General features: G+C 38.2%; 1 protein-coding gene across 1 annotated transcript in view; it reads right to left on the reverse strand.

Moving 5' to 3' along the window:
* Positions 1 to 235: 235 nt before the first annotated feature.
* Positions 236 to 25,127, reverse strand: part of LOC114648120 (tyrosine-protein phosphatase non-receptor type substrate 1-like) — a 30,436-nt gene continuing 5,544 nt past the window's right edge. The window contains exons 2-6 of the mRNA XM_028796954.2: positions 13,574 to 13,912; positions 6,359 to 6,652; positions 5,773 to 5,880; positions 3,756 to 3,802; positions 236 to 1,214 (exon numbers count right to left, since the gene is read on the reverse strand). Of these exons, the coding sequence (XP_028652787.2) occupies positions 1,011 to 1,214; positions 3,756 to 3,802; positions 5,773 to 5,880; positions 6,359 to 6,652; positions 13,574 to 13,912 (992 nt within the window). The 3' untranslated portion in view covers positions 236 to 1,010. The remainder of the gene's footprint in view (positions 1,215 to 3,755; positions 3,803 to 5,772; positions 5,881 to 6,358; positions 6,653 to 13,573; positions 13,913 to 25,127) is intronic.

The following is a 25,127-nucleotide window of genomic DNA, read 5'->3' on the forward strand; positions in this document are numbered from 1 at the left end:
TCCAGTATGATGATGTGAGATGAACTCCCCACTTAATATGGACAATGGATTCAAACTCAGATCTGTGGAGCTGTAAAGTAGAAGTACTCTTAATATTTTACCTTAACATATACAGTGAGTGGGCGGCACGGTGGAGCAGTGGGTAGCGCTGCTGCCTCACAGTTGGGAGACCTGGGGACCTGGGTTCGCTTCCCGGGTCCTCCCTGCGTGGAGTTTGCATGTTTTCCCCGTGTCTGCGTGGGTTTCCTCCCACAGTCCAAAGACATGCAGGTTAGGTGGATTGGCGATTCTAAATTGGCCCTAGTGTGTGCTTGGCGTGTGGGTGTGTTTGTGTGTGTCCTGCGGTGGGTTGGCACCCTGCCCAGGATTGGCTCCTGCCTTGCGCCCTGTGTTGGCTTGGATTGGCTCCAGCAGACCCCCGTGACCCTGTGTTCGGATTCAGCGGGTTGGAAAATGGATGGATGGATGGATATACAGTGAGTAGCATTCTGAAACCCCCTTAACATGATTATTTTACATTTTGAATAAACCAAAGAGGTCATCTGGATAGTGTAGATAACAAATTCTCTTTTAAGCTGATGGGAATAAGTGACAGTGGCAGGGGATGTGGGGGAGGGGGTGTGAGCTGTAAAGGACAGACTGTAAAAGGTGACTTTGCCAAGTCAGATGTCACAAACACGTATTTGGATTCTGAAGAGTAGGCACTTCTTTGATATTCAGAAGATCACAAGAAGTAAGAGAAGGTGATACAATACCATTTGGCTCCAGGAAGCTATGTTGTTGTTGTTGTTGTTGTTGTCTGCTTATGCAATCAAAACACAACAAAAACTGGCAAAGAGGATGCCGTTTAAAAAGATGAGTTTAGAGCTATTGCAAAATCACATAAAATGTATTACAGAAAGTGTTAAACAAACAGCAGGTTTTTTTTTTCACTATAAATAACAGTTTTGGAAAGGAAGACTGGACAAGCCTCTTGGTGCCGTAGAGTTTCTGGATCATCTGCAGTGGTGTCACACATGAGACCATATGGTGTCATATATCTCTGACGACTGTTCCCCGACCCTGGCATGGCATTTGGCTCTTCTCACAATGGGTGTAGTTCTACCTGCTTCTGTAAAAAGCTGGCTGGCATCTTCGGTCGCTTTATTTGGGTAGAGAAGCTCGGCATAACAAACATCCTTTTCCAGCGAACTAGATGGTGCCTGGTTGTCTGCCTGTTTTGAATAAATATTAGAACAGATTACAGTAATCAAAATAATAATAATAATAATAATAATAATAATAAAACTAAAGCAACTATAACAGCATGTTGATTTTTTCCCCATATGCCATTGAGGGCTTAGTGCTGACTAGAAAAATGTTTGATTGCATCATACTCCAATAGACATGCTGCTGACTCTGACGTCAGCTCCTTTGAACAGAAAGGTAAATAGATGAGCCCTTGCCACAGCTCTCTTGATCTGTCAAGGGCTCAATGCTGACACAGCATTCTGACTTTCATTTCTAATAAAGAACAGATCTGCTTCTTCATGCTAGCACAAGAGGAAAACTATTGTTTTGCTTGCGCTTTCGGAATACAGACAACTACAGAACAACAAATTATTCTGTATTTTCCACTTCTAAAAACCACAGCAACATGTCCACAGATAGATGTTAGACAATACTGTATGTATGACTAATTTAATGAGACACAAATAGACAGAAATGCAAATAAAAAGTATAATACTTCAGTTTTCACTTCTGTTGCTGCAAAGGGAAGCCATCTTGGATTTTAATGTCTGGGCTAGTGAGGCTCTCCTGACTTTCCAAGTAGGAAATCTAACTTGTGTGAAACTTCATACTGAGAACTCAGACATTCTGACTTCCCATCATTAGTTAACATTTCATTCAAAAGATAGAACTGTATGACTGAATGCAATGGAATTTAAAATCCTAAATTTGTAAACATGAATATGATTTAAAATAAATGTCTGAAGAGTGTGTTTAGAAAAGAGAGAGAGACAGAGAGAGAAAGGCCAGGGAGAGCAGGCCACAATGACCTCTTGCCCACACAGATCTATTATGTCCAGAATCTGCTGTTTCTTTAACTCTTTCAGGGCTGATGTTGACGTTTGTCAAAATTCAGGAGTAGAGGACGGTAATCAGCTATAAACTGCAACAAAACTCACCCTTACGTTTTAGTTTGACTCTCTTTGCTAGAAGGAAAGTTACATAGCTTTGTTGATTGAATCTCAATTCCCTACTCGTGGTTATGAGTAGGGAAAAGTATACAGCCTCTAAAATGGCACCGACATCTGGCGAGAGACCAAAGTGAATGTGCAAAGCAAAATACTCCATGGACGTTTTACGTGATTTTGTTGAATAGGCCTCTGACCTGTCAGATTCCAAGTTTGATGCAGGTGATCTGGAGATGGATATCAAAAACGAAAGTGAGGTACCAACATCATCTTGATCGGTTCCCAGCTGATCGTGGTGCTGAACACTTTTGTGTAGCTGATGCACCTACAGCAGCGTTTGCCTAGGAGGACCACCACTTATGATGACAAGAGGTATAAACCATATTGCGTTACACTGCAACCGTCACCACCACCCACCTGCTGTGCGAAGACAGCCAGGCAGCTGGCCCACCGTGCATTCCTGTTGACCAATGAGGTGCCCCCACGCAGCCATTGTCGCCAGAGATGCTGAACATGCGCCAACAGCAGCCACAGCACATAGCAACTGACGTTTTATGTTGACTTATGTGTGAGACCATTGCTCTGTATGCTTTCCAGAAAACTGAGTTTTTTGGAAAAAATATTCAGCCCTCAAAGAGTTAAAAAGTTACAGAGTGTGTACATAGTTGATTATGTATGAAGCAAGCCTGGTGGGATTTGGACAAGTGAGACTTTTAATTTAAAATGAGTTCATCAGGAACACGGGGACACAGGTGGAAACTTGTTAAGGGTAAATTTCACACAAACATTAGGATGTTTTTGTTTACACAGAGAACCATAGACACATGGAATAAGCTACCAAGTAGCGTGGTAGACAGTAGGACTTTAGGGACTTTCAAAACTCAGCTTGATGTTTTTTTAGAAGAATTAAGTGGACAGGACTGGCGAGCTTTGTTGGGCTGAATGGCCTGTTCTCATCTAGATTCTTCTAAAGTGGATGTGGTTAAAGGAAGTGAAAGGGGTTATTTGAGAAAAAAGACAAATAAAAAGAGGAAAACGTTTTGCTTCAAAAAAATGTCTAGTGAGTTTTCTTTTAGATGCAACAGGATCAACAAGGGCTTCATCCTTATAAAGAGAGTGAAGTCCAACTGAAGAAAAGGACACCAAAGGACACTAGATGATATGTTAGCCTGGTGTCCCTTTGGCATAATTAGGATGGCCCCTTGTCGTTTCAGGGCATATGGCTGGAATTGATTCTGTTGATCTGGGCTTAGCACTGCCTCAAGTCGTAGTATGCCTGAGTTTATAGTCAGGAAAGTTAAGATGGAGTCTTACTGATGGGAAGGAGAGACCAGCATCAAGACTGAGAAAGAGAAAGAGAGTGAGAGGGAGAGATGGGAGGTGAGAAAAGGAATGATTGACAGTCCTTCTGAAATGAACAAACAGGCACATTAACCCACCAATTCCAAAGATATTAAAGTTAATTCATGAGTTTAAATTAGCCTCTTGACTGAGCACCGGTGAGTGGTACACTGTCCTGAGAGCACTGTGTGTAAATAGGAAAATCCAAGTAGAACAATCAGACGCTCATGTTCTTACTGTTTGGAAGCTGTTGTTTTTTAATTCATCTTCTCTTCCATTTGCAACTGCAAAAAAAAATAACATCATTATATTTGTATGTATTAAATATGATTAAAAGTCATACTGTATCAGCAAAATTCTAGCAAAAGAGTAAAATAAAATATCTTTAGCTTTGGTCTCTAATCCTAAGGTACCATAGTGCCTCACTCTAAGTCAAGTTTATGTGTTTAATTTGTCTATGATGTTGCTTTTGTCTGAAAATTCAGCCTTAATTTAGCATTCAAGTTGAGTTTGTATTCTTTGATGCATGCTTCCCGGTGACCAGCCATTGCTTGAGTATCAACATAAGTCACTCTCATAGTGCTGCTTCACAATATAACATTCCCAAATTAATCCAGTTTAGGGTTGCCATGAGTTTGAGCCTGTCCACGTAGCACGTGGCTGAAGGCTGTGAACACACACACACACACACACACACACACACACACACACACACACACACTCATACTCACACTTAAACATGGACTATTTGTGAGTGAAAATGAGTCTAACCAACATATCTGTGGGGATGTGGAAGGAAGCTTGTTCCCAATAATAAGTAAAGCAGTTAAACTGAAGTACACTTGTTATAAAAAATATTCAAGTACTGTAATCAATTTAGATCAATGTGCAGAGGTCTGTTTTCACTTTTACATTAAAGTGTCTTGTTCAGTTCATCAGTGTCAGAAAAGGAAAATTAAATCCACTGTGATTCAATGTTGTATAATAATAAAATGTGAAAACTTCCAGGAAGTGAACACCTTTTGTAGGCACTGTAAAAGCCGTCAAGTTCATTGCTAAATGTCGTACTAAATATCTGATCTGTTTCAAGTATTTATGAACATTTGCACTAGTTTTTTTGTAAGGAACTCTGAAAAGTTAAAAGGTAGAGGTCCTGCATAAGAATTTCACTGTACTCTGTACATGTGACCATAATCTTGGCGTGACTCTTGACCTCTCACTTTCATTCATCAAATACATTTCTTCAGTGACCCAATCTTGTCAATTCTTTCTTTATAATATTCTGAGGATCCAATGCTTCCTCACTAATTATGTCAAGCACTGGTTCTCTCTCAGCTGGACCACTGCAACTCTCTTCTGGTGGGGTTTCCTTTAACTGGTATCAGACCTCTTCAGCCCCTTTAGAATGCAGCAGCTTGACTGGTGTTCTCTGTTCCTCATTTCACTCCTACTACTCCTCTGCTTCAGTTACTCCACTGGCTTCCTGCTGCAGCAAGGATCCAGTTCAAGACTCTCATCTTTGACCTGTGGTTCTCTAAATGGTTCTGCTCCTCAAAATCTCCAAGTCTTTGGTCTCTCCAAGAAGTCTCTTTTCCGCCTGTAACTGTCTTCTCACTAACAGACATGCCAAAACTGGACAATGCTTCTCCATTCTTGCTTCATAGCTATGGAATGATTTTCCTTTAACTATTCAAAATGCACCCAATATACTGATGTTAAGCGTCTTTTGAAACACAGTTTCTTTAAATATTTTGGAACTGCTTAGCTCCTCTTCTACATGATAGCTGCTGTTGTGCTGACAAAAAACATAGCGTAGTGATTGGTATGTCTTTGTCTAGTTGCAGGTATAATTATGTAGTTGTAGTATTACTCCAACTTGCTTGTTTTTTTATCTTGCTCTCCGCTGCTTTTAATGCTTGCATGGTGTACTTTCTAATCATTCATGCATATATTATAAGTTGCTTTGTAAGTCAACTTGGATAAAGGCAACTGCTAAATGATCATAATAACCTACAATGACCCTAAAACATACCAGTGTGGAGGCACAGGAGCCACTAGGGGGCAGCATAGCCCTTTATGTGTACAACAGGCATGGGCAGAAAATTACAGATTGAGAGAGCTATGGCAAGAACTCATCTATTACAAGAACACATACATCAAGAATCATTACAATCTTCTGGACCCTTTTTACATTTTATCAATAAAGATTTGATCACAAAAAAAAAAATCAGTGCAAAACAGGTCACATTCTTACCTCGAATTCTGCACCATCGAATCAGCAGTAGAACCACAACAAGCAAAACAATGAATAACAGAACAAAGAAGTTGAAATACTTTTCTTGAAGGTAGCTTTTCCTTGAACCTGCACACAAATATAGTATGCATGCTTTAATTCATTGCAGTATACAAAAGGATTTCCTTTTCACTTTATCCATAACATTGTTACTCAACGAGAGGAAAAAAAGAAACAGTAGTGTTTTCAGATGAATTCTAGCACTACGTAGCCCCAATTAAGCTAATTTTAATTGTGTGTTTTGTTTAATTATCTCTATGTAACAGTCCTAATGTCAGGTAGTTTTGAATAAATGACTATTTCTTTCTTTTGCAATTATTCAAATTCAGTTTCACGCTTATTACAAATCTAAAAGCACTAAAAACGAATGTGCCTGGCAATGAGTTCTTCTTTTTATCTTCCCTAAGGAGGTCACCTTTTTGTTTTTACTAAGAATCTTACCAGTTCAATTTGTAATGTGACACAACAACACAGAATTATCAATGATTTTCATTTGCAGCCTCTTCCTTATAAAATTCAACATAGTTAAATGATACATCAGTCCAACCTTTAGTTTCCAAAATGATAATTTCACTCTCCAAAGGTTTCACTAGTGATATGTGCCCAATAAGACAGCAGACTTTTATCATTCCTCTTCCTCCATCCTTGGTAATATGTCTGAAACTGTTTAGATTGTATGTTTGCCCATTCCGCTGCACAATGGGCCTGGGGTCCTGCTGCTCCTTGTCATCAATTATCCAAGAAACACTGATGTTTTCAGGAAAAAACCCACCACTTTGACATGTCAGAATGATGACATCTGAATCATTTTGCACTTTCAAAGTTGGTTGCGTTGGAGCGCCTGTGATAGAAAGAAACAAAGCATTATGCAGGAGGGCCACAGCTTTTGCAAATTCCTGTTATTAAAGCTTCCAGAATTTCTTTTTGTGCTTTCTATTGGCCTTGGACTTTTGTGCATTTAAATTATAATCTACATGAATAGTAAAAACTACTTATATTTCACAAAATAATAACAAAAATCTCAACCATGACATAACCATAAATGCTGGTCATCCATAAACAATATTCAAAGTACAAGATTTAGATTGGACCTAAAGGTGAAAAACGGTGAAGTTACTAAACTATATGTTATGAACTGTTTATCCTGACAGATTTAAGTGCACATACACACTCATACTGAGTCCATGGGAAACATTACTGAACATGGAGGTCTTTTAAACCTGGTAGATATGAGAACATTACTTGCTTAATCTTCATTCCAAAGTGGAACAAACAAATAACCAATGGAAGTTATGACCTTCCCGGCTGCACTAGTAAGTCTTCCAAAAAAACAATCCTGCAACTAAAACACTTCTTAGTAGTCCCATCCTCCCTGCGCTCTGTGTTTATTTTTAGTGGTGTGTATCTCCATTTATTTCATTGTTTGCTATTTTGGACTTTTTGCATTTAAAAGTAAAATATTTTTAGAGTATCGACTGCTACTTTACAGTATATGACTAAACTGAGTTTGAATGCCTTGCTTGGTCACAGTCTGTGTGGAGTTTATACATTCTTCACATATCTACATGAATCCCCTCCACAAAGACATGCAAGTTACGTTAATTGGTAATTCTAAACTGACTGTTTATGGAAGTTGAGTGTGGGTGAATGCCACTTGAGTGTGGGTGGGTGTATGAGTGGCCCCTGTGATGGTCAGGGGTCCAAGTTTGGTTCCAACTTTACTCCTGATGCAGCTAAGATAAACTTTAAACTGATTTTTACCAGTTTTTTCTTTTTCACTTACTCTAACACTTCATTCATTAGACTTATTGTTACTGTAATTGATATTTTATAAATGCTGCTTTACTATATTAAGAACAATAAAATATCAGAGGTTATTTTTTTACTTTATCAAGCATACGTCATTCCAGTAATTTAAACAACACTGTATTTTACATTTACTGCTCCTAAATTAATTCCATTAAAAGCTGTCTTGTCTGCACCTACAGTATGGATGCTGATTTTAATATTTAGGCAGGCAATCAGGCTTAGTGGCTATAGCACTGGACTTCAAACCCTCAGGATGTGTTCTCAAATCCCACTACTGACATGTTTGACCATGAGCAAGTCGTTTCAATTACCTGGGCTTCAATTGGAAAAACAAAAGAATGTTACCAATTGTGTCTCTCAAATATTTTAAGTTACGTTGGATAAAGGTGTCAGCCTAATAAAATGTTATTACCTCCTACTGTAGAACTGTAGAATTCTGAATTGATAACTGAATATCTGCTGATTTATCTGAGCCTCTGAGGTATTTCATATGATTCGTCTTGTATCTCACGTACTTTATTATTTAGTATTGTGTTCAGTTTTACTGTACGTGGACTCTAACACTTGCAATGGAGCTCCTCATGAAAAGAAAGAGCAGTCGAAAGCGTGATTGATTCACTGTTGACCTGGTCTTTACAAATCATTTTAAAGTTAGCTAAATATGCTACTTACTACACAAGAGTATTTTTAGCTTCTCTCATTTCTAAACTTCTCTGTCAATGTCATTCTACTTCCCCGAATGAGCACACACTCACAAATGGCTTACTAGTCAGTTGTAATTCAATAATTGCTGCTATCCTTCTAATTAATAACAGAATGAAGCAAAACCTGCGGTGGGTTGGCACCCTGCCCGGGATTGGTTCCTGCCTTGTGCCCTGTGTTGGCTGGGATTGGCTCCAGCAGACCCCCGTGACCCTGTGTTCAGATTCAGCGGGTTGGAAAATGAATGGATGGATGGATGGATGGATGAAGCAAAACATGAAGTCAGAAGTTTCTGAGGAGAACCTGCTGTTTAAAGAAGACACTGCCTTGAAGATTGTGTTCTGTTCGGAGTTTATCCATAATGCTACTCTGTAGGATTCAACACATTCTGACTTACAGCACTGCCTTTGTAATTAGTAGAGGTTAACTTTTCTACAAATATCTATTAATTGTTTCCTAATGCTGGACTATGAAAGTCATAATTACTGATATAATTTCCACTATTCCACTAAATGCAAATCTACACTGTGTAATAGTGGTAGACAGTAGGTCTTTTGAGATCTTCAAAATGCCACTCAATGTTATTTTAGAAAAATTAGTGAGTAAGTTTGTCAAAATTGTTGGACTAAATGGTTTGTTCTCCTCAATTGTTACAATGTTCTGATTACAATTTTAAAAATTAACTGAAAATATGAGGTCTGCCCAAACTTTTTTAAACAATATTACTCCATTTTTTGTATTATGAGTAAGAATATCATTAGATAGATAGATAGATAGATAGATAGATAGATAGATAGATAGATAGATAGATAGATAGATAGATAGATAGATAGATACTTTATTAATCCTGAAGGAAATTTTATAGCACAAGATGTCAGTTATTGGCACAGTATACCACACATAGCATTATTATTAAAGATGTCTGGTAGGCCAGTTTAGTACTATTCAGCATAAAGCAAACAACACCACCTTGGCTGAGGGGTGACTCATTATAGAGCCCAATGGCTGTTATATTAAATATATAAAAATATTTCAATATGTCATGTAATTAAAAAGTAACTTAATATTAATTAAACATATCCATCCATACATTTTCCAGATCCATTTGTTCCACTGCAGGTTTGCAGGAAGTGGGGCCTTTTTTCAGCAGCAAAAAAGAGCAAGCCTTGAACCAACACTGAAAAGGATGCCAGTGGACACTCACCAATACACAAACGCAACTACTCAGTAACACCAGGACAATCTGGATCCCTTGATCAAGCTACCAGGCACTTTTTCAAGATGTGAGGGAAACCTTTAATATCTAGGGAAAGTCAAAAATGGTGAGAGTGTGCAAACTCTGGGCTACAAATTGATTCTGTGTCACTGGAGGCCAGGCTGGGTGCTAACTGCTATGCCACACTATAATGTTAAATTAGATTAATACTACACTTTTTTGATGTATGAGGGAAAATAATATAATCCTCTGCAATGGACTGTCACCTTGACCGGTATACCAGCCTTGAACCTGACACTTCCAGGATGAGCTCCAGACAACGTTGAAATGGATTAAAATATAATATAATATAATATATGCGGTGGGCTGGCACCCTGCCCGGGGTTGGATAATGGATGGATGGATAATAAAATAAAATATATGCATGTGCATACCCTTTTATGGACTAGTGGTATACTTGGGGTTTTAGTCCTGCATCTGATGAATAGGCACCAAACCCTGTGGCCTTGAACTGGGCTTAGCAGGTTCAAGAATAGAACAGCAATGGACTGGGCTTTCAGATTTAGAAAGAAAGGGCCAATTCCTGCCTTATGCCCAGTAAAGTTTAACTCTCTATCAACATGAATTTGATTAAAAAGTTTGAATATGGGTAAACTGTGTGTTTGCATAATATAATATAAAACAATATATCTGTCCATTTTATAATCCACTTGTCTTGTTCAGGGACATTAGGAGTTTGTGCTTATTTTCCAGGCAGCATGTGATGCAAGGTAGGAACCAACCCTGGGCAGGACAGCAGTCAATCACATATATTAAAACTAAAAATCCACACAGTAATTTAACAATATACAGTAATATTCTCCATCCTGCTTAGTTCAACTTAGGCTCATAGGAGGCTGTAGCCCATCTCAGTTGCAATGGGCCCACTAGTGCCTGGTGCTAAACCTTTGTAGGATGAATAATAGAATAGAATAGATCAGTACAGAATTTTCATATATGTGTTATATACTTTATATCTACAACATACTTGGGAAGTATGAAAGTACAAAGTATGTTTTTTAGGGGAATTTCAGCAAAGAACCACGTTTGTGTATTTCTACCACATGTGAATATGGAAGAATGGCAGGGACTGGAGAGAACACAGTCTAATTGTTGCACTTCCAGTAATAAAGAGCAAATGAAAATGGGATGCAAACATGGCTGTCTGTTTGTTTAACAACATAAAGGAGCTGAGAAATATCAACCTTTGCCTAAGTGTGTACATAAGTGAGAGCTTTAAACACCCCAGCTGTGTTTTCCTGCACAACCGGGGGTCTGATACAATCCCTTGAAGAGTACAAGCATCACTTCAAGTCTTGTGTACTGACATTACAAAGAATCAAGATTCTTCAGCAGCTGATCAACCCAGGGTATGAAAAATAGTTGATAGCCCTGAAACATAAATGTACATCCATACTGAGTTCAGAAAGAGTTGAGTGCCATCTACTGTAGGTAACTGCTCAGTGCAAAGTCTGAAAGAGCAGATCCAGAACTGACATAGAAAGACACAGAGACATACTGTGATCAACGACAGCTGAGTGCCACCTGTTCTGTTTAGCTGCTCAATTTAGGACCTGAAACAAGACCTTAGAGCCTAGACGTTTATGTGTGAGTGGACACCAGAACCAGCTAAGTACCATCTGCTGTGTTTATCTCCTTGGAGCAGGGTCAGAAAAAGTACCTCCACATCTGTGTATTTACATTAGCAAGAGATGAACAGCAGCTTATAGGGTAAAAGACTGAATGTACCTGCATGCCTTGATATAAGCAAGACCTGAGGGCCATCCTCCACAACTGCTCATTACAAGGTCTGAAACAAAGCTTTATTGCCTAGATATCTGAAAGTCCTTCCATATATTAATATCAGTAGAAGACATGCAAGATTTATGGTCTTTTAATGAGGAGTGAATATTCTTCTCCAAGGATGGTGTTTGTGTAAATATAAGAATTTCATGCTTCTTAAGGTGTAGTGGCAGCACTGCTCACACTAGCAGTAGCAAGGTAAGCCACTCAGGTCAGAGAAGATGGTTTAAAGCTTTGCTGGTTTGGTTGTTTGCTGTCCACTTTGTAGCTGGACTGAGGACAGAGGTGCGGAAGCAAAATGCAAGTCTTGGATGCAGTTTTACAGTTTGTTTGTTTATTAATTTTATTATTCACTCAGCATTATACTACATAGTGTGACTTTGTTCATTTAACAGGAATTCTGTATCTTCTGCTTTGGTTTCCTCTTTTGAATATATGACTGACTATAAATAAATGATCTGACTAATATCACAAAGTGTCGAAAACTGAAAAACCACTCTTGTAGATGTCAGTTTCTATTATTCTCTAGCAATCATGGTCCATTCCCACCAGATGTCTTTATATGTTTCATAAAGTAAAGAATTCATCTTCCTGACCCTGTTAGTTCTCTGCTGTCATAAATGACATTTAAAAGATGACAATCTTCTTTAAATTTTAATATAAAAGGAATGATTCTATTGACTAACGGGATTATTAAGTTTTGTTTCCTTATTAACTCCTGAATGACCATTTCAGTGAGTGAGCATAAAGTACTGAGTAGCTGTACCATCTTAGTACTGTAACGAGCGGCCTGGTTTCTGTCTTTGAGTAGTTTGCACATTCTCCCCGTATCTCTGTGGGTATTCCTGCAACACTCTGAAGCAGCGATTTTGAACCAGTGTGTCATGAGAGCTCCACAAGTGTACTGCAAGATTTTTTTAAATCAATTAATTAAAGACTTCTTTAAAGAAATCCGAAGCAAGAGAAGTCTACGACACAAATTTTATACCATTTTATATAAGATTTATACATCATTTAATAATATAAATATACTGTATGTGAAATATAAAGCAATAAATATATAATTTCATGCATTTATACACAGTTTACATGTCTCAACTAGTTAAAAATTTGTATACTAAAAATTATTTCATATAATGAATTTATATCAACATTTACTTCAATAATATACATAATATGCTTATGTTGCATGTGCACCATGTTGTGTAATTGTTCCAATGATCGTGTCTTATTGTCAAGCACATCCACTGTCTCTATTTATCCTCCACTATGCCGTGGCTGAAGTTGATCATGCATACACATGTATAATAATAACAATAATAATAAAAATAATTCTTTACATTTATATAATGTTTTTCTCACTACTCAAAGCGCTTTGCAAAAAGCATGCAGAGAAGACCCGGCACACTCACCCATGATTGCCTTACTGTGAGGAAGCAGCGCTACCACTCTGCCACCTGCTCATAAAGGCACCTGATAATTTTGAGTATTGTTTTTTTTATTAAAAAGTATCACAAAGAAATTGTTTCAAACAGATTTTTTAAAAAGCCACTTCGGAATAAAAAGGGTAGGTATCCATCCATCCTCTTTCGCTTATCTGAGATCGGGTCGCGGGGGCAGCAGCTTGAGCAGAGATGCCCAGACTTCCCTCTCCCTGGCCACTTCTTCTAGCTCTTCCGGGAGAATCCCGAGGCGTTCCCAGGCCAGCCAGGAGACATAGTCCCTCCAGTGTGTCCTGGGTCTTCCCCGGGGCCACCTCCCGGTTAGACGTGCCCGGAACACCTCACCAGGGAGGTGTCCAGGAGGCATCCTGATCAGATGCCTGAGCCACCTCATCTGACTCCTCTCGATGTGGAGGGTAGGTATTTACTAAATTTAACTTGTTTTTTTGTCAGATTGTCAAAAAATATAATACATTTTTTGATGTGCTGCAGAATTTTAGTAATCAGTTATGTGTGCCATGAGCTGAAAAAGGTTAAAAATCACTCCTCTAAAGGCTTGTGTGCTGGTTTAGTTGGCATGAGTATGCTTGGGTGTGTACATGAGTGTGCCCTCTAATACACCGCCACCCCATCAATGGTTGGCTTCTGTTTAATACACACTGCTGCCAGTAACAGGATTGTATTAAGTAGGTTTAGGATATGGAAGTGGAGTGTGAGAATATGGTATCAGTCATAATACAAATACACTTACCAAACACCTTCAGCTGAATTTCTTGACTTGATAAATTTCTGTTTAATTGGGGTACATGAAAACTGCAGAAGTAAACATCAGCATCTTGCAGAGTAATGTCCACAAAGCACAACCAAACAGAGTTTCCGCTTACATTTTGGATCTGCACTCGCTTATCACCTCCGTTGTGGCTCATTGGGTACATCGGTTGGCCATCTGGATTTCTCCTGTGCCAGTAGATAATGAGTTGTGGCGGATGAACAGGTGGAGAAAGCTCACACTGGATGGAGACATTGCCACCGGCCACGGTGGTCAGTTGCAAGGGATGGTGAAGGATCTTGAACTCCTGACAAAGTGTTACTGTAATCCGAAATGAGAGAATAGCAAAAAATGGTCAGCTCTAGTTCTTTTCACATCAACCATGACTTTATCCTTTAATATTATATATTCATAATCTATGAAGAAGGTTTTTATAGTCATTTTATACAGCATACATTACAGGTGGTGGTTAGCCAAAAACAAGCACCATTGAATTATTTGTTTTTGTTCTCTGCAATGCAGGACACCAACTTTACAATTCTTAAAGTGTGAAACTTGTAATCCTTTGAACTTAGCCTTTTATTCAATGGTGTGATGGATTTTGTAACATGTTTCTCCAATAGATAATCAATCCTTATCCATGAATCATTTACTGGGATATTTGTAAAAAACTGGTATTACACATTTAAAACTCACACTGTGGAGTACAATATCAAGTATGTCACATGTCTCAAAATGCCCTCTCACACTGCTCACTACCAGGACTAAGGCACAAAGCTGTCAGATGAATTCCTATCCCAGCTCACTGTGTGACCCCCTCTGAGCAGGTCACTTAACCTGCTTGTGCTCCAGTTGTCTGAAATGAGCACAAGCTATCACGTTTAATTTGATGTAATAAGTTGCCTAAGGTTAAGGTGATAGCAAAATATATTATCTAAAATATCTAAAGAACTGAAAAATATGCTGGACTGTTTAATAAATTCCCTTTGTTACAATTTTCCAAAATTTGGCATTGTCCCATAGATGTTTTTTTTTGTTACTGTATTTTTAGAGATGATCAGCCCTTTCAGAAAGCTGATATCACATGTCTACAACAACAGCTGAGGCTTTTTCATTTATGGGGCTACTGATTTTTTTTTCTACATCTGTTGTGAAGTACCACGCATGTGTAAAAAATGTAGACCTATCATTAACAAATTCTTACAGAGCAATTGTACCTCGAAGTACAGTGGGTATATATAGTATATACTGCTCCTAGGCACATGCTCTTGGCATGGCATTGGGCTTGTGTGCCCCAGAGATCCTTAGAGGTATGTTGACAGGAGCATTGTGTTGCTGGTAGGGTTACCCACTAGACAAACAAATCTAAGGGGAGCAGCCAGACAAAGAAGGATCCAAAACTAACTCATGGGCAGAATGAGGCCCACCTGTGGAGCCAGGGCTTATGGCTTTATTCACATGGAGGTCGTATAACCCACCTTGCAAAGTTGAGCTCAAATGAGCACTGCCAGAGTGTTGACTCAACAACTGAAAGAAAATATAGGGGGCAGGTGCAGTGTCAGACAAGTGACAGCCTTGTGAGAGACAAATCCAGATGGACTAGGCACAGTAGCTCATCGACCATAGAAATTTACATATATGATTACGATTCAGAAGTAGAGGCATGATGTACTCTACATTATATCAATGTAAGGTAGTCGTAATGTTCCCTCAAGAGTGTGTCTTATTCTTCTTGATCTTCATATCAAGGTACAATTCTGTACTTTGTATTTGACTATGGTGAACACAGACACTCTTAACTCTTAGGTGTGAGACAGTAGATGGGATATGAAGCAGCAAATATGAGGTCATGACTTATTCTCTGCAGGTGAAGAGACCAAGTGGAAGTATTCAAGTATCTTGGACCTTGTTCTAGCCAGTGCAGAGGTGATCATGAGACTGATGAAATGGCAGTATCATACAGGACTTGTACCTGAAAATGACAGTCCTTATAAGACACTCGCCATCCTCATATGTGATAAGGAGCTTATGGCATTGAGTAAAAGATTGGGATTGTAGGAAGAATCGAGCAAAATTAACATTCTCTGTTAACTTACTATGATTTGGTGTACTAGGGTGTTGTCACTACATTCATAATGGCTAACACGGTACAAGTCAAGTGAAATGACACCTTTAATTGGTTAACTAAAAAAGATTACAATATGCAAGCTTTTGAGGCAACTCAGGTCTTGAAAGCTTCCATATTATAATCTTTTTATGTTAGCCAATAAAAGATATCATTTTACTTGACTTGTTATTATGATTTGGTGAAAAGCTTGCAAATTCCAGAAAAACCTTATAGTAGAGCTACTACTGCTCCACATTATGAAGAGACCTCTAATGAGAACATGTCCTAGGGATCCAGTAAAGTGTTATGGCAATTTACGTAGAAACACATCTGAGCCTTTTCACTTTATAGTATTATGACATATTGGGTAACACCCTTATCTAAGGACAAATACAAAGTCAGGCTACAGTACCATTGATTATATACATTTTTTAAGATTTGGCACACAGGCAGACTAAATAACAAGCTCAATGTCTCACAGTGATTGGAATCAAACTGAAAACTTTGTGGATTTAAGAAAGAATGTTTTAAATAGTACCCCACTCTACTTGCCTTGTGTATACAAAACATGTGTACTACATGGCTCCACGCATGTGCCAGATAGAGGTATGAGGGGCGACAATTTACCCAAAATGGCACACATACTTTTAATACAGGCTTATTCTGTAGATTAAATTGTCACACCTCATATATTGTAGATGTTTGCTTTAAAATCAGTCTTATTCTGTGAATCTAAGCTTGTAGGTAACGGACTTGCTTTTTAATCTTAGGCTCTAAATTGTTCTAGTGAGATGTGGTTGTGTACGTGATTGGACTTTGAGATAGACAGGTCTGTGTCCAGAGATGCTTCTAACATTGCCTCCAACCCTTTATCACCATGAATTATATTAAAGGGGTTTTATTACTTTACTACAACTCAAGTGACTGTTTAAGCTTTTGGCACTAACACCATTTGTAACAGACTCACGAACAAGGACATATTTAGTTTTACTTTATCATCCATTTTTGAGCAAACTTTGTAGAAAGTCCTAAAAATCTCTGCATAACTTTCCAAAAAAGGTTTTTCTTCTAGTGGGAAAGCCATTGAGACGCCATTTCATTTTTCCTTTAAATGATACTCTGATGGAGCAAGAGTTAGCTTGAAAAGTAGATATCTGAGATCTCAAAGCATAGCTACTGGAATGTTCAGAGAGTGCAGGGAGCAGCTGGGCCAGTCATTGTAATTCAATCACTGAGCACCTCGTGACAGCTGTCCTCGGCATTTACTCTGAATCACCAGCTTCAGTTTTTCCTGTAGCATCACACTTTAATATGCCCTGTTTATTGTTTCACTGCTTTACTGATAATGCTTCAGGATTAGTCCCAGTAAATCCACCAAAACCTTGAACACAGCTATATTCTGTGGTGCAAACAGTAAGCAGAGTGGCCATGATTGTTTCATTATGGGTAAAAGACACCTGAAAAGACACAACAAGTACAGTGTGTTCTTATAATATCAGGAAGCGGCGAGCTCATGACTGTGCTTCAACTTCATAGGTAAAATCTCAGGATGTGAACACTTTCCAGATACTTTATAAACACACTGACACTGACTGACTGGAAGTGTGAGGCAGCCAGGAAGTGCGAGGCTACAGCATGAAGCTCAAAGAGCCGGCAAGGCGACTCCAAGTTAATGAGTCGGAGACAAACTCACTTAGCCGCTAATACACAAGTGAGACGAGCACATCGGCAAAACAAAACCTCCGTGTAGAGAGAAACTCGCTTACCTGCTGATAGACAAGGGGGACTCTGCCTTTCAATTTTTTTTTCTGATGATTTCAATAGTTTCTAGGAGCCTGACTTTTTTACAGCACGGGCTTACACAGCTAGTACAGTATATACAGTATATAATTATATAGTTTCCTGCCTTGCGCCCTGTGTTGGCTGGGATTGGCTCCAGCAGACCCCCGTGACCCTGTAGTTAGGATATAGCGGGTGTATAATGGATGGATGGATTATATTATGTTTATATATTTATATATACTGTATATATATTTTTATTTATATATTTGTTGTGGACTTTAGGGAGCATTCACAGCAACTGCCCAGAACATCATCGTCATCCTGTTGCTGACTATGGATGACGTGCAGCAGCATACACAGTGTCTGTGGTGGACTTGCAGCATTACCAAGGATGCCTCACACCTCAACCATGGACTATGTGCCCTCCTCTCATCAGGAAGGCACTACAGGAGCCTTCAGTCCCACACCAGCAGGCTCAGAAACAGTTTCTTTCATAGCACCATCATCTTTCTGAACTCTCAACCCTTTCCACTAAATAGCTGACTTTTCTAAATATCAATAACTTCTGACTATACTTTATGTATATTTTCACCTGGTTACATATATCTATTAGTATATCTAAAATAGTTCATATATCTATGTTTATTCATATAATATATTTGTAATTACTGATCATTATTCATGTCTATATACTCTTCCTTGTATAGACTACTTTATATATATATATATATATATATATTGTGGCACGCGGCTGGGGGTGGAACCCAGATGGGACGCCCTGGAAGACCAGAGGAGGGCTTGTGCCTCCTCCAGACCATGAGGGTGCGACCACCCTGGTTCCTTTGGGGGCCACGGGCACAGAACTGGGAAGCTCAACCCTGTAGGGGCCCGTGGTCGCCACCAGGGGTCACCCCCATGCCTGGAGAACCCTGTGCAAAGAGGTTCTTAACTGCCCTATGCTTTGGCTGATTCACTTTCCCATTGTAAATCACAATTTTCTGCTCACTTACCTCAACAATTCATTCTTCCTCTTTACCCTTGGCCTCCTCCCTTTCACCAGTGGAGTCCTTGTCGACTCATGCCTCCCATTTCTAAGCTCAAAAGGAACTCTGGCTGTTAGTGACTTTTAGACCTTGATCAATTGTTACTTCCAGGTACCTCATGGCAAACACTTCCAAGTTCCCCAATCACTGCCCAATGGACATATTAAAAGGACTCCTCCGGTAGCACCAGGTGCTTCTGCATGTTCTCCTTACCAGCATCTTTATGAAACTTCATGATATTGTTGTCTAGTGGCTGGAGGAACACCAATGATATTATTAAAACTAATTGTATTCATTCTTGAGCTACTTGAAACTGCCACCTGCTGGTGATTACAGGTGTTACACATACACAGTGCCTTATAAATATATTCAGTCCTATGTCCAATATTTCCTTTTATTTACTTTTAAAGATTTTTTTCTAGTGTAAAACAATGTCTCATTAAAAATAATTGTGAATTTCATTGCATTGAAGTAAATATACAACAGAGAAATGTTCTGGTATTCAGTAAAATTAGAGTAGTAGTAGTAGTAGTATTAGTAGTAGAAATAACATTTTAATTATATAGAGTAGTATTGTCATGTGTACAGACAAGTGTTTTCCTGCAGTATATTAATCAACATGCAAACATGTCACAACTCACCAGCTCAGTGATAAATAAGAGCTTATCAATATACAGAACATTATTGTAATTAAGAGAAAACACAAATTACCTGATGTACATCTTACACCTGTTTCTATGCTCCCACTACCTGAAACTTTGTAGAAAAAGAAAAACCTGTCTCTTTTTACATCTGGTAAAAGAAATATGACATAGCCCAGCTTTATTCCTAAGGAAACAATGTTTACACTGAATAAAAATGAAATCTAAGCAAGTGAAAAGTTTTTATATTATGCCATTAAATCTTGCTTTCCTCATTGTAAGAATTATTGGCTTCTCAGAAAATGTGCACTTATGACTATTTAGTTTACTTTAGGAAATCTGGTCAAGTACATTTTGCTTACCCTATTGGCAGATTTTGGCAAATAAAAGTAAAACAACCCCCATTTCAAGGTTTTTTTTATCTCGTTATGTTATTGCATATGTATTTTTTGCAGTATAGATATTGATGAAAATGAAGATGGCGGAGTGGGTCCTTTTTATCTGTGTAACTGAACTATTTTTGTGTTACATGCCAGCAGCAATGCTGTGATGGCTGTCTATCTCTTTGTCAATGGGCACCATAAAAACGGAAACCAAGATGGTGCATGCCCATGTTGTTCTTCAGAACCATGAACTCTACATGCATAAACAATGAAAACAAATACATTAAATAATATGAAGTCTGAAAATTAACAATGCAAATCAGAGATGGTTCTTCAGTCTTGTTTACAGTATATCTAATTTTATTGTTTAGGTACTGGATGACTTGCATTTCTGCTGTGATATAGTATAAATTAATACTTTTATGCAAGAAAAAATGCTCCTTGCAGTTTTGACTCATCAATTTAATTTTTGATCCTTATTTTCCTTATATGGTAATATGAAGTCCAAATATTGTTAATAAAATAACTTGATTAAACACTGATAAAGACTGCATAGTTTGGACTATGTAAAATGCCAATTTGCTTGCATAATATGTTAATATGTTTGTAAAAGTATTCATATTTTAAAGACTTGTTAAGATTTAAAAAAATCAGTTTTATTGGTGAAGGGTGCAGGTACTTTTGCAATGAACTTTGCATACATGCTGTATGTATATGAGGGATGAAGCAATACGCATATCGCACAAAACAGCACGTGCAGTATCTTCGTTTTGGGTTCATAATATATTTTGATAGCCCTTGTGCATCATTGATGAAATTAAAAAGGGAAACACAGTTTTTCCTAAAATTGGCAGAAAGATAGATAGATAGATAGATAGATAGATAGATAGATAGATAGATAGATAGATAGATAGATAGATAGATAGATAGATAGATAGATAGATAGATAGATAGATAGATGCTCCCTTCAGAAGTAAGCATTAGTGATGAGCGATTCATGTAAGATTTGTTCTTTTTGACTGAGTCTTTTCAGTGAATCATATGAACCGATTTGTGAGCATTAACTAATTGGTTCAGTGGAAATTGACAGGGAAGCTAAAGCACATGCGTGTCCTGTGTGGCATTGTCATTGTCTTTTGTTTCGCTGCCACTGATAGATTTTTAAAGTGCTTGTGAAAGAATTGCCTGACTCATGAATCTCATTTGATTTGTGCAGAAGTCACTACCTGAGAATCTGCTGAATGATTCTGGGTCATGCGATTCCTGAATTAATCTTTACGAGCTGCACAATTCTCATTAACTTGTGATTCTGTAATGAAACGTCTTATCTTAGTTATGTATTTTTATTTGTTATCATGCCTTTTATATGGAAACAGGGCAATGGCATATGAATTATTATGTTACTGTATATTATGTTAAATATCTCAATTACATATCTGGACTCCATGGAGTTAGTAGTGGAAGAGAGGGTTAAAATAAAACTGAGTGCCATTATAAACAATGCTACACATCCTCTCTCTAACACACTAACACTGAGGACTTTCAGCCAACAAATCATTCAGAAGAAGAGAGTCGAGAAACGGTATTGGGGCTCCTTTATACCAACAGCAATATGTCTGCATAAGGCCTCACTGTGACTTTGACAGTCAAGTCAGAATGTATCATTTCTTTCTTTTGAATTTTTCTTGCTTTATAGTAATTCCAGTGTGTGTTCAGATCAAAGTGTGTGTGTGTATATTTATTTACTTGTCTACCTATTTATGTATTTATTTATTTAAAGAGCTTCTGTAAAAAGTCAAACTATCTATCTATCTATCTATCTATCTATCTATCTATCTATCTATCTATCTATCTATCTATCTATCTATCTATCTATCTATCTATCTATCTATCTATCTATCTATCTATCTATCTATCTATCTATCTATCTATGTAAATGTGTGGACATGCATTTAATAGTTGTTTCATATTTTCCTATATTTGGAAACTTCTGCAGCAAACATAATGAGAATCTGCGGTAAACCACATTAATTTTTACCACAGCATGCAATGCTGTAGTGTAGTTGGAAAAAAGCATTTGGTGGAATTCACCTTCAGTGTAACAACGCCTATAAAGAATGAAACTGTGAATTGACATAATTGTCTTAAATTACAAACCAGATCCTGTGTATAGGAGGTGAGCAGATGTCCTGCTTTTCCCTGGTGACATTTTGGTGTTCCTATTTATTTAAAAAATATATTTAACCTATATTTCTTAGTGCGAGAAATCTAGTCAATTTTGTGAAAGAACATAGGCTTAGGATTTACAAACAGATGCAGTTTTTCACACAAAAGAAAAAACGTAATGCACTGTTTCTAATACATTACATTTCATGACAAGTAACTGTGTAACATATTTAGTTACTTTTTTTGTAAGTAATAAGTAATGGAACTAAGTTACTTTTAAAAGTAAAGTTCCCCAACACTGCAATATCTACAAATCCCTGGCAATCCAGGGCAGAATGCAACAATAACCACCTTAATCATCCAAGCCAAAGAAAGTCCTTTCTTTCAGTTAAGTGTTCGGATATTTGGCTATGAGTTCCCGTTCAGTAAGCTCACTATACTTAAATTGACTTGTTTGTACAATTCTACCAGAATTTGTGTTTTGTTATTAATGCTGTTTCTTAGTGATGGGCATTCTTGTGCTTACCAAAGTGATTCAGGGCTACACAAGAATTTGTATTTGAATCTTACCTATCACCAACCCCAAAAATCTATCATCTGGTAAGCATCCAAAAAAAGAAAGTGAACTAAAAAAAGTAGTCCTTTATAAAAAAAACAAAAAACATTTACAGCTTTTTTGCAATACTAGGGTGTTGTACCGTGTTAGCCATTATGAATGTAGAGAAAAGCCAAGCAAAATGACACCTTTCTAGTTAGCCAATAAAAGGTGTCATTTTGCTTGGCTTTTCTCTACAGCTTTTTGCAATAAATGCTTTGATGATTAAGAAAGTCAATTATGGGAACATGCAGTGTTTTGTGACCTTCATGCGCACTTTGGAGAGAGCAGTTCTGGGAATCACATCTCATATTCATTGAGGACTGCATAACTGGAGTTGTTACTTAGAAGCAGTTCATTTACTGACCTTTTCGGAATTCCTGTTTGCATTTTGCAAGCCACCCCCTCCCCAGTATTTTGCTCATATTACCTTTTAATGCAGACTTCCCCCTTATTGTGTGTGAGCCACCAATTTACATTTTTGGCCATTTACCTTTCTGGGCCACAGAAAAGTGTCCATATTTAGTTTAAGGAAAATTTTAAGAAAGATGTGACAGTTCAACCACATCTCACCTCAAGACAGAATCTGACATTAGTGTGTTTAAGGGTTATTGATTACCATTATGGGTAATCCAATTAAACTAAAACTCCACTGCTGTATTTGGTACAAAAGATATACATAAATCTATTATTAGATAGATAGATAGATAGATAGATAGATAGATAGATAGATAGATAGATAGATAGATAGATAGATAGATAGATAGATAGATAGATACTTTATTAATCCCAAGGGGAAATTCACAATGTCCGCATTGTAAAAGTGTCCAGGGAACGAATCTACATAAAAGAAAGTGATAGGAGTGATCAATAAAAAATAATAAAGAGAAAAATAAAAGGTAGAAAAATAAAGTCGTACACGGAGCTGCTGAAAAGGCTGCCACTCTCGGTGGTGCCTGAGTCATCATCTTAAATCAATTTATTCCAGTTTAGGATTGAAGGGCAGCAAAACTAGGTGCAAAGCATGATTCGACCATCAAAGAGCTCATTCACACACACATCCACACTCACTCATTCTTAAGGAGCCAATGTAGAGTTAACAGCTAAAGGTCATGTGACAAAAATTATTTTTCCATTGAATTTTCTTTTGTAAGCTTCATTTATATAATCTTAGAGAGTTGGGAGGAGTCACCGTGCATTCCAGTGACCACCCGTCGTGTAGCCTGACATTCTCTGTGACTCGGTTCAACAAGCCTGTGACTTGCCTCAATTAAATCAAACAAGTTTAATTTTTTAATTTTCACTTAAGTCATAGGGAAACGCTTTCTTGTATGCGAGAGCTGATAACCAATGAGCACTCAGCCTGAAGTACTGTAATGTAATGTGACAAGGGATAAGCAATGCGGGCATTTTGGATCCAACAGACAAAAAAGAGGCTCGTCTGTTTAGTGTAACGTGTTTTACATACCACGACTGAATGGAAAAAAGCAAAAAAGGCTGAGATTGTGGCTGAACCCATTATACCTGGAAAGCATTTGTACAGCACTAGATCAGCCAGGCAGCATGTCATTGGTTGTTAGAAAATGGGCGAGCTCTCAATATTTTGATAATAAGTCATCATGAGGCCATCCAGTTTCTCATCCTCAGTGATTTCTAATCATTTAATCCTCAAGCAAGAAGATCATCAGCTGCAGTCATCAAGTTTGACATCCCCTCCAATTAGAAGTCATGTAAAGCTCCACAGGCTTAACTTTTACATTTTTTTGATTATGGGAGAAGAAATGGAGTACCCAGAGAAAGCCCACATAGAAATTGGGAAAATAGGTACACAGAGGGCTATTCCCAGCAGAAATTCAGCCCAAACCTTCTATGGTGAGGAAGAGAGGAGACATCTTGCATCATGACCAATACTACTACTATGGCTACTACTAGTACTACCAGAGTTGTGACACTATAGTACTAACTAAAGTGGGGATACCATATCACCCTGTTTTTATTTACACACACCAATCAGCCACAACAGTGGGTCCCCTTCATGCAGCCAAAACAGCTCTGGCCCATCAAGGCATGGACTCCACAAGACCTCTGAAGGTGTCCTTTGCTATCTGGGACCAAGACGTTAGCAGCAGATCCTTTAAGTCTTGTAAGCTGCAAGGTGTGGCCTCCATGGATTTGCCTTGTTTTTCCAACACATCCCATATATGCTCATCAGATAGAGATCTAGGGAATCTGGGGGAAAATTTAATGCCTTGAACTCATTGTCATGTTCCTCAAACCATTCCTGAACACAGTGTGGTAGGGTGCATTATCCTGTTGAAAAAGGCCGCTGCTGTTAGGGTATACCAAGAAAGGGTGTATGTGGTCTTCAACAATCTTTACATAGGTGCATGTCACATAAATGCCAGGATCCAAGGCTTCTCAGTAGAACATTGGCCAGAGCATTACACTACCTCCACTGGCTTGCCTTCTTCCAATAGTGAATCCTGCTGCCATCTCTTCCCCAAGTAATCAACACACATGCACCTGGCCATCCACATGATGTAAAAGAAAACATGATTCAGCAGACCAGGCCACCTTCTTCCATTGCAAAATGGTCCAGTTTTAACACTTATGTGACCCTTGTAAGTGCTTTTCAAAGTAGACAGGATCATCAAGGGCACTCTGACTGGTCTACAGCTATGCGGCCAAATATGCAGCAAACTGTCATGCATTATGTGTTCTGAAACTTTCTCTCATGGCCAGCATTAGGTTTTTCAGCAATTCGTGCACAGTAGCCCTTCTGTGTGATCATACCAGCTAGGCATGCACATCAATAAACC

The sequence above is a fragment of the Erpetoichthys calabaricus genome, chromosome 3, assembly GCF_900747795.2.
Source record: "Erpetoichthys calabaricus chromosome 3, fErpCal1.3, whole genome shotgun sequence".
NCBI lineage: Eukaryota > Metazoa > Chordata > Cladistia > Polypteriformes > Polypteridae > Erpetoichthys > Erpetoichthys calabaricus.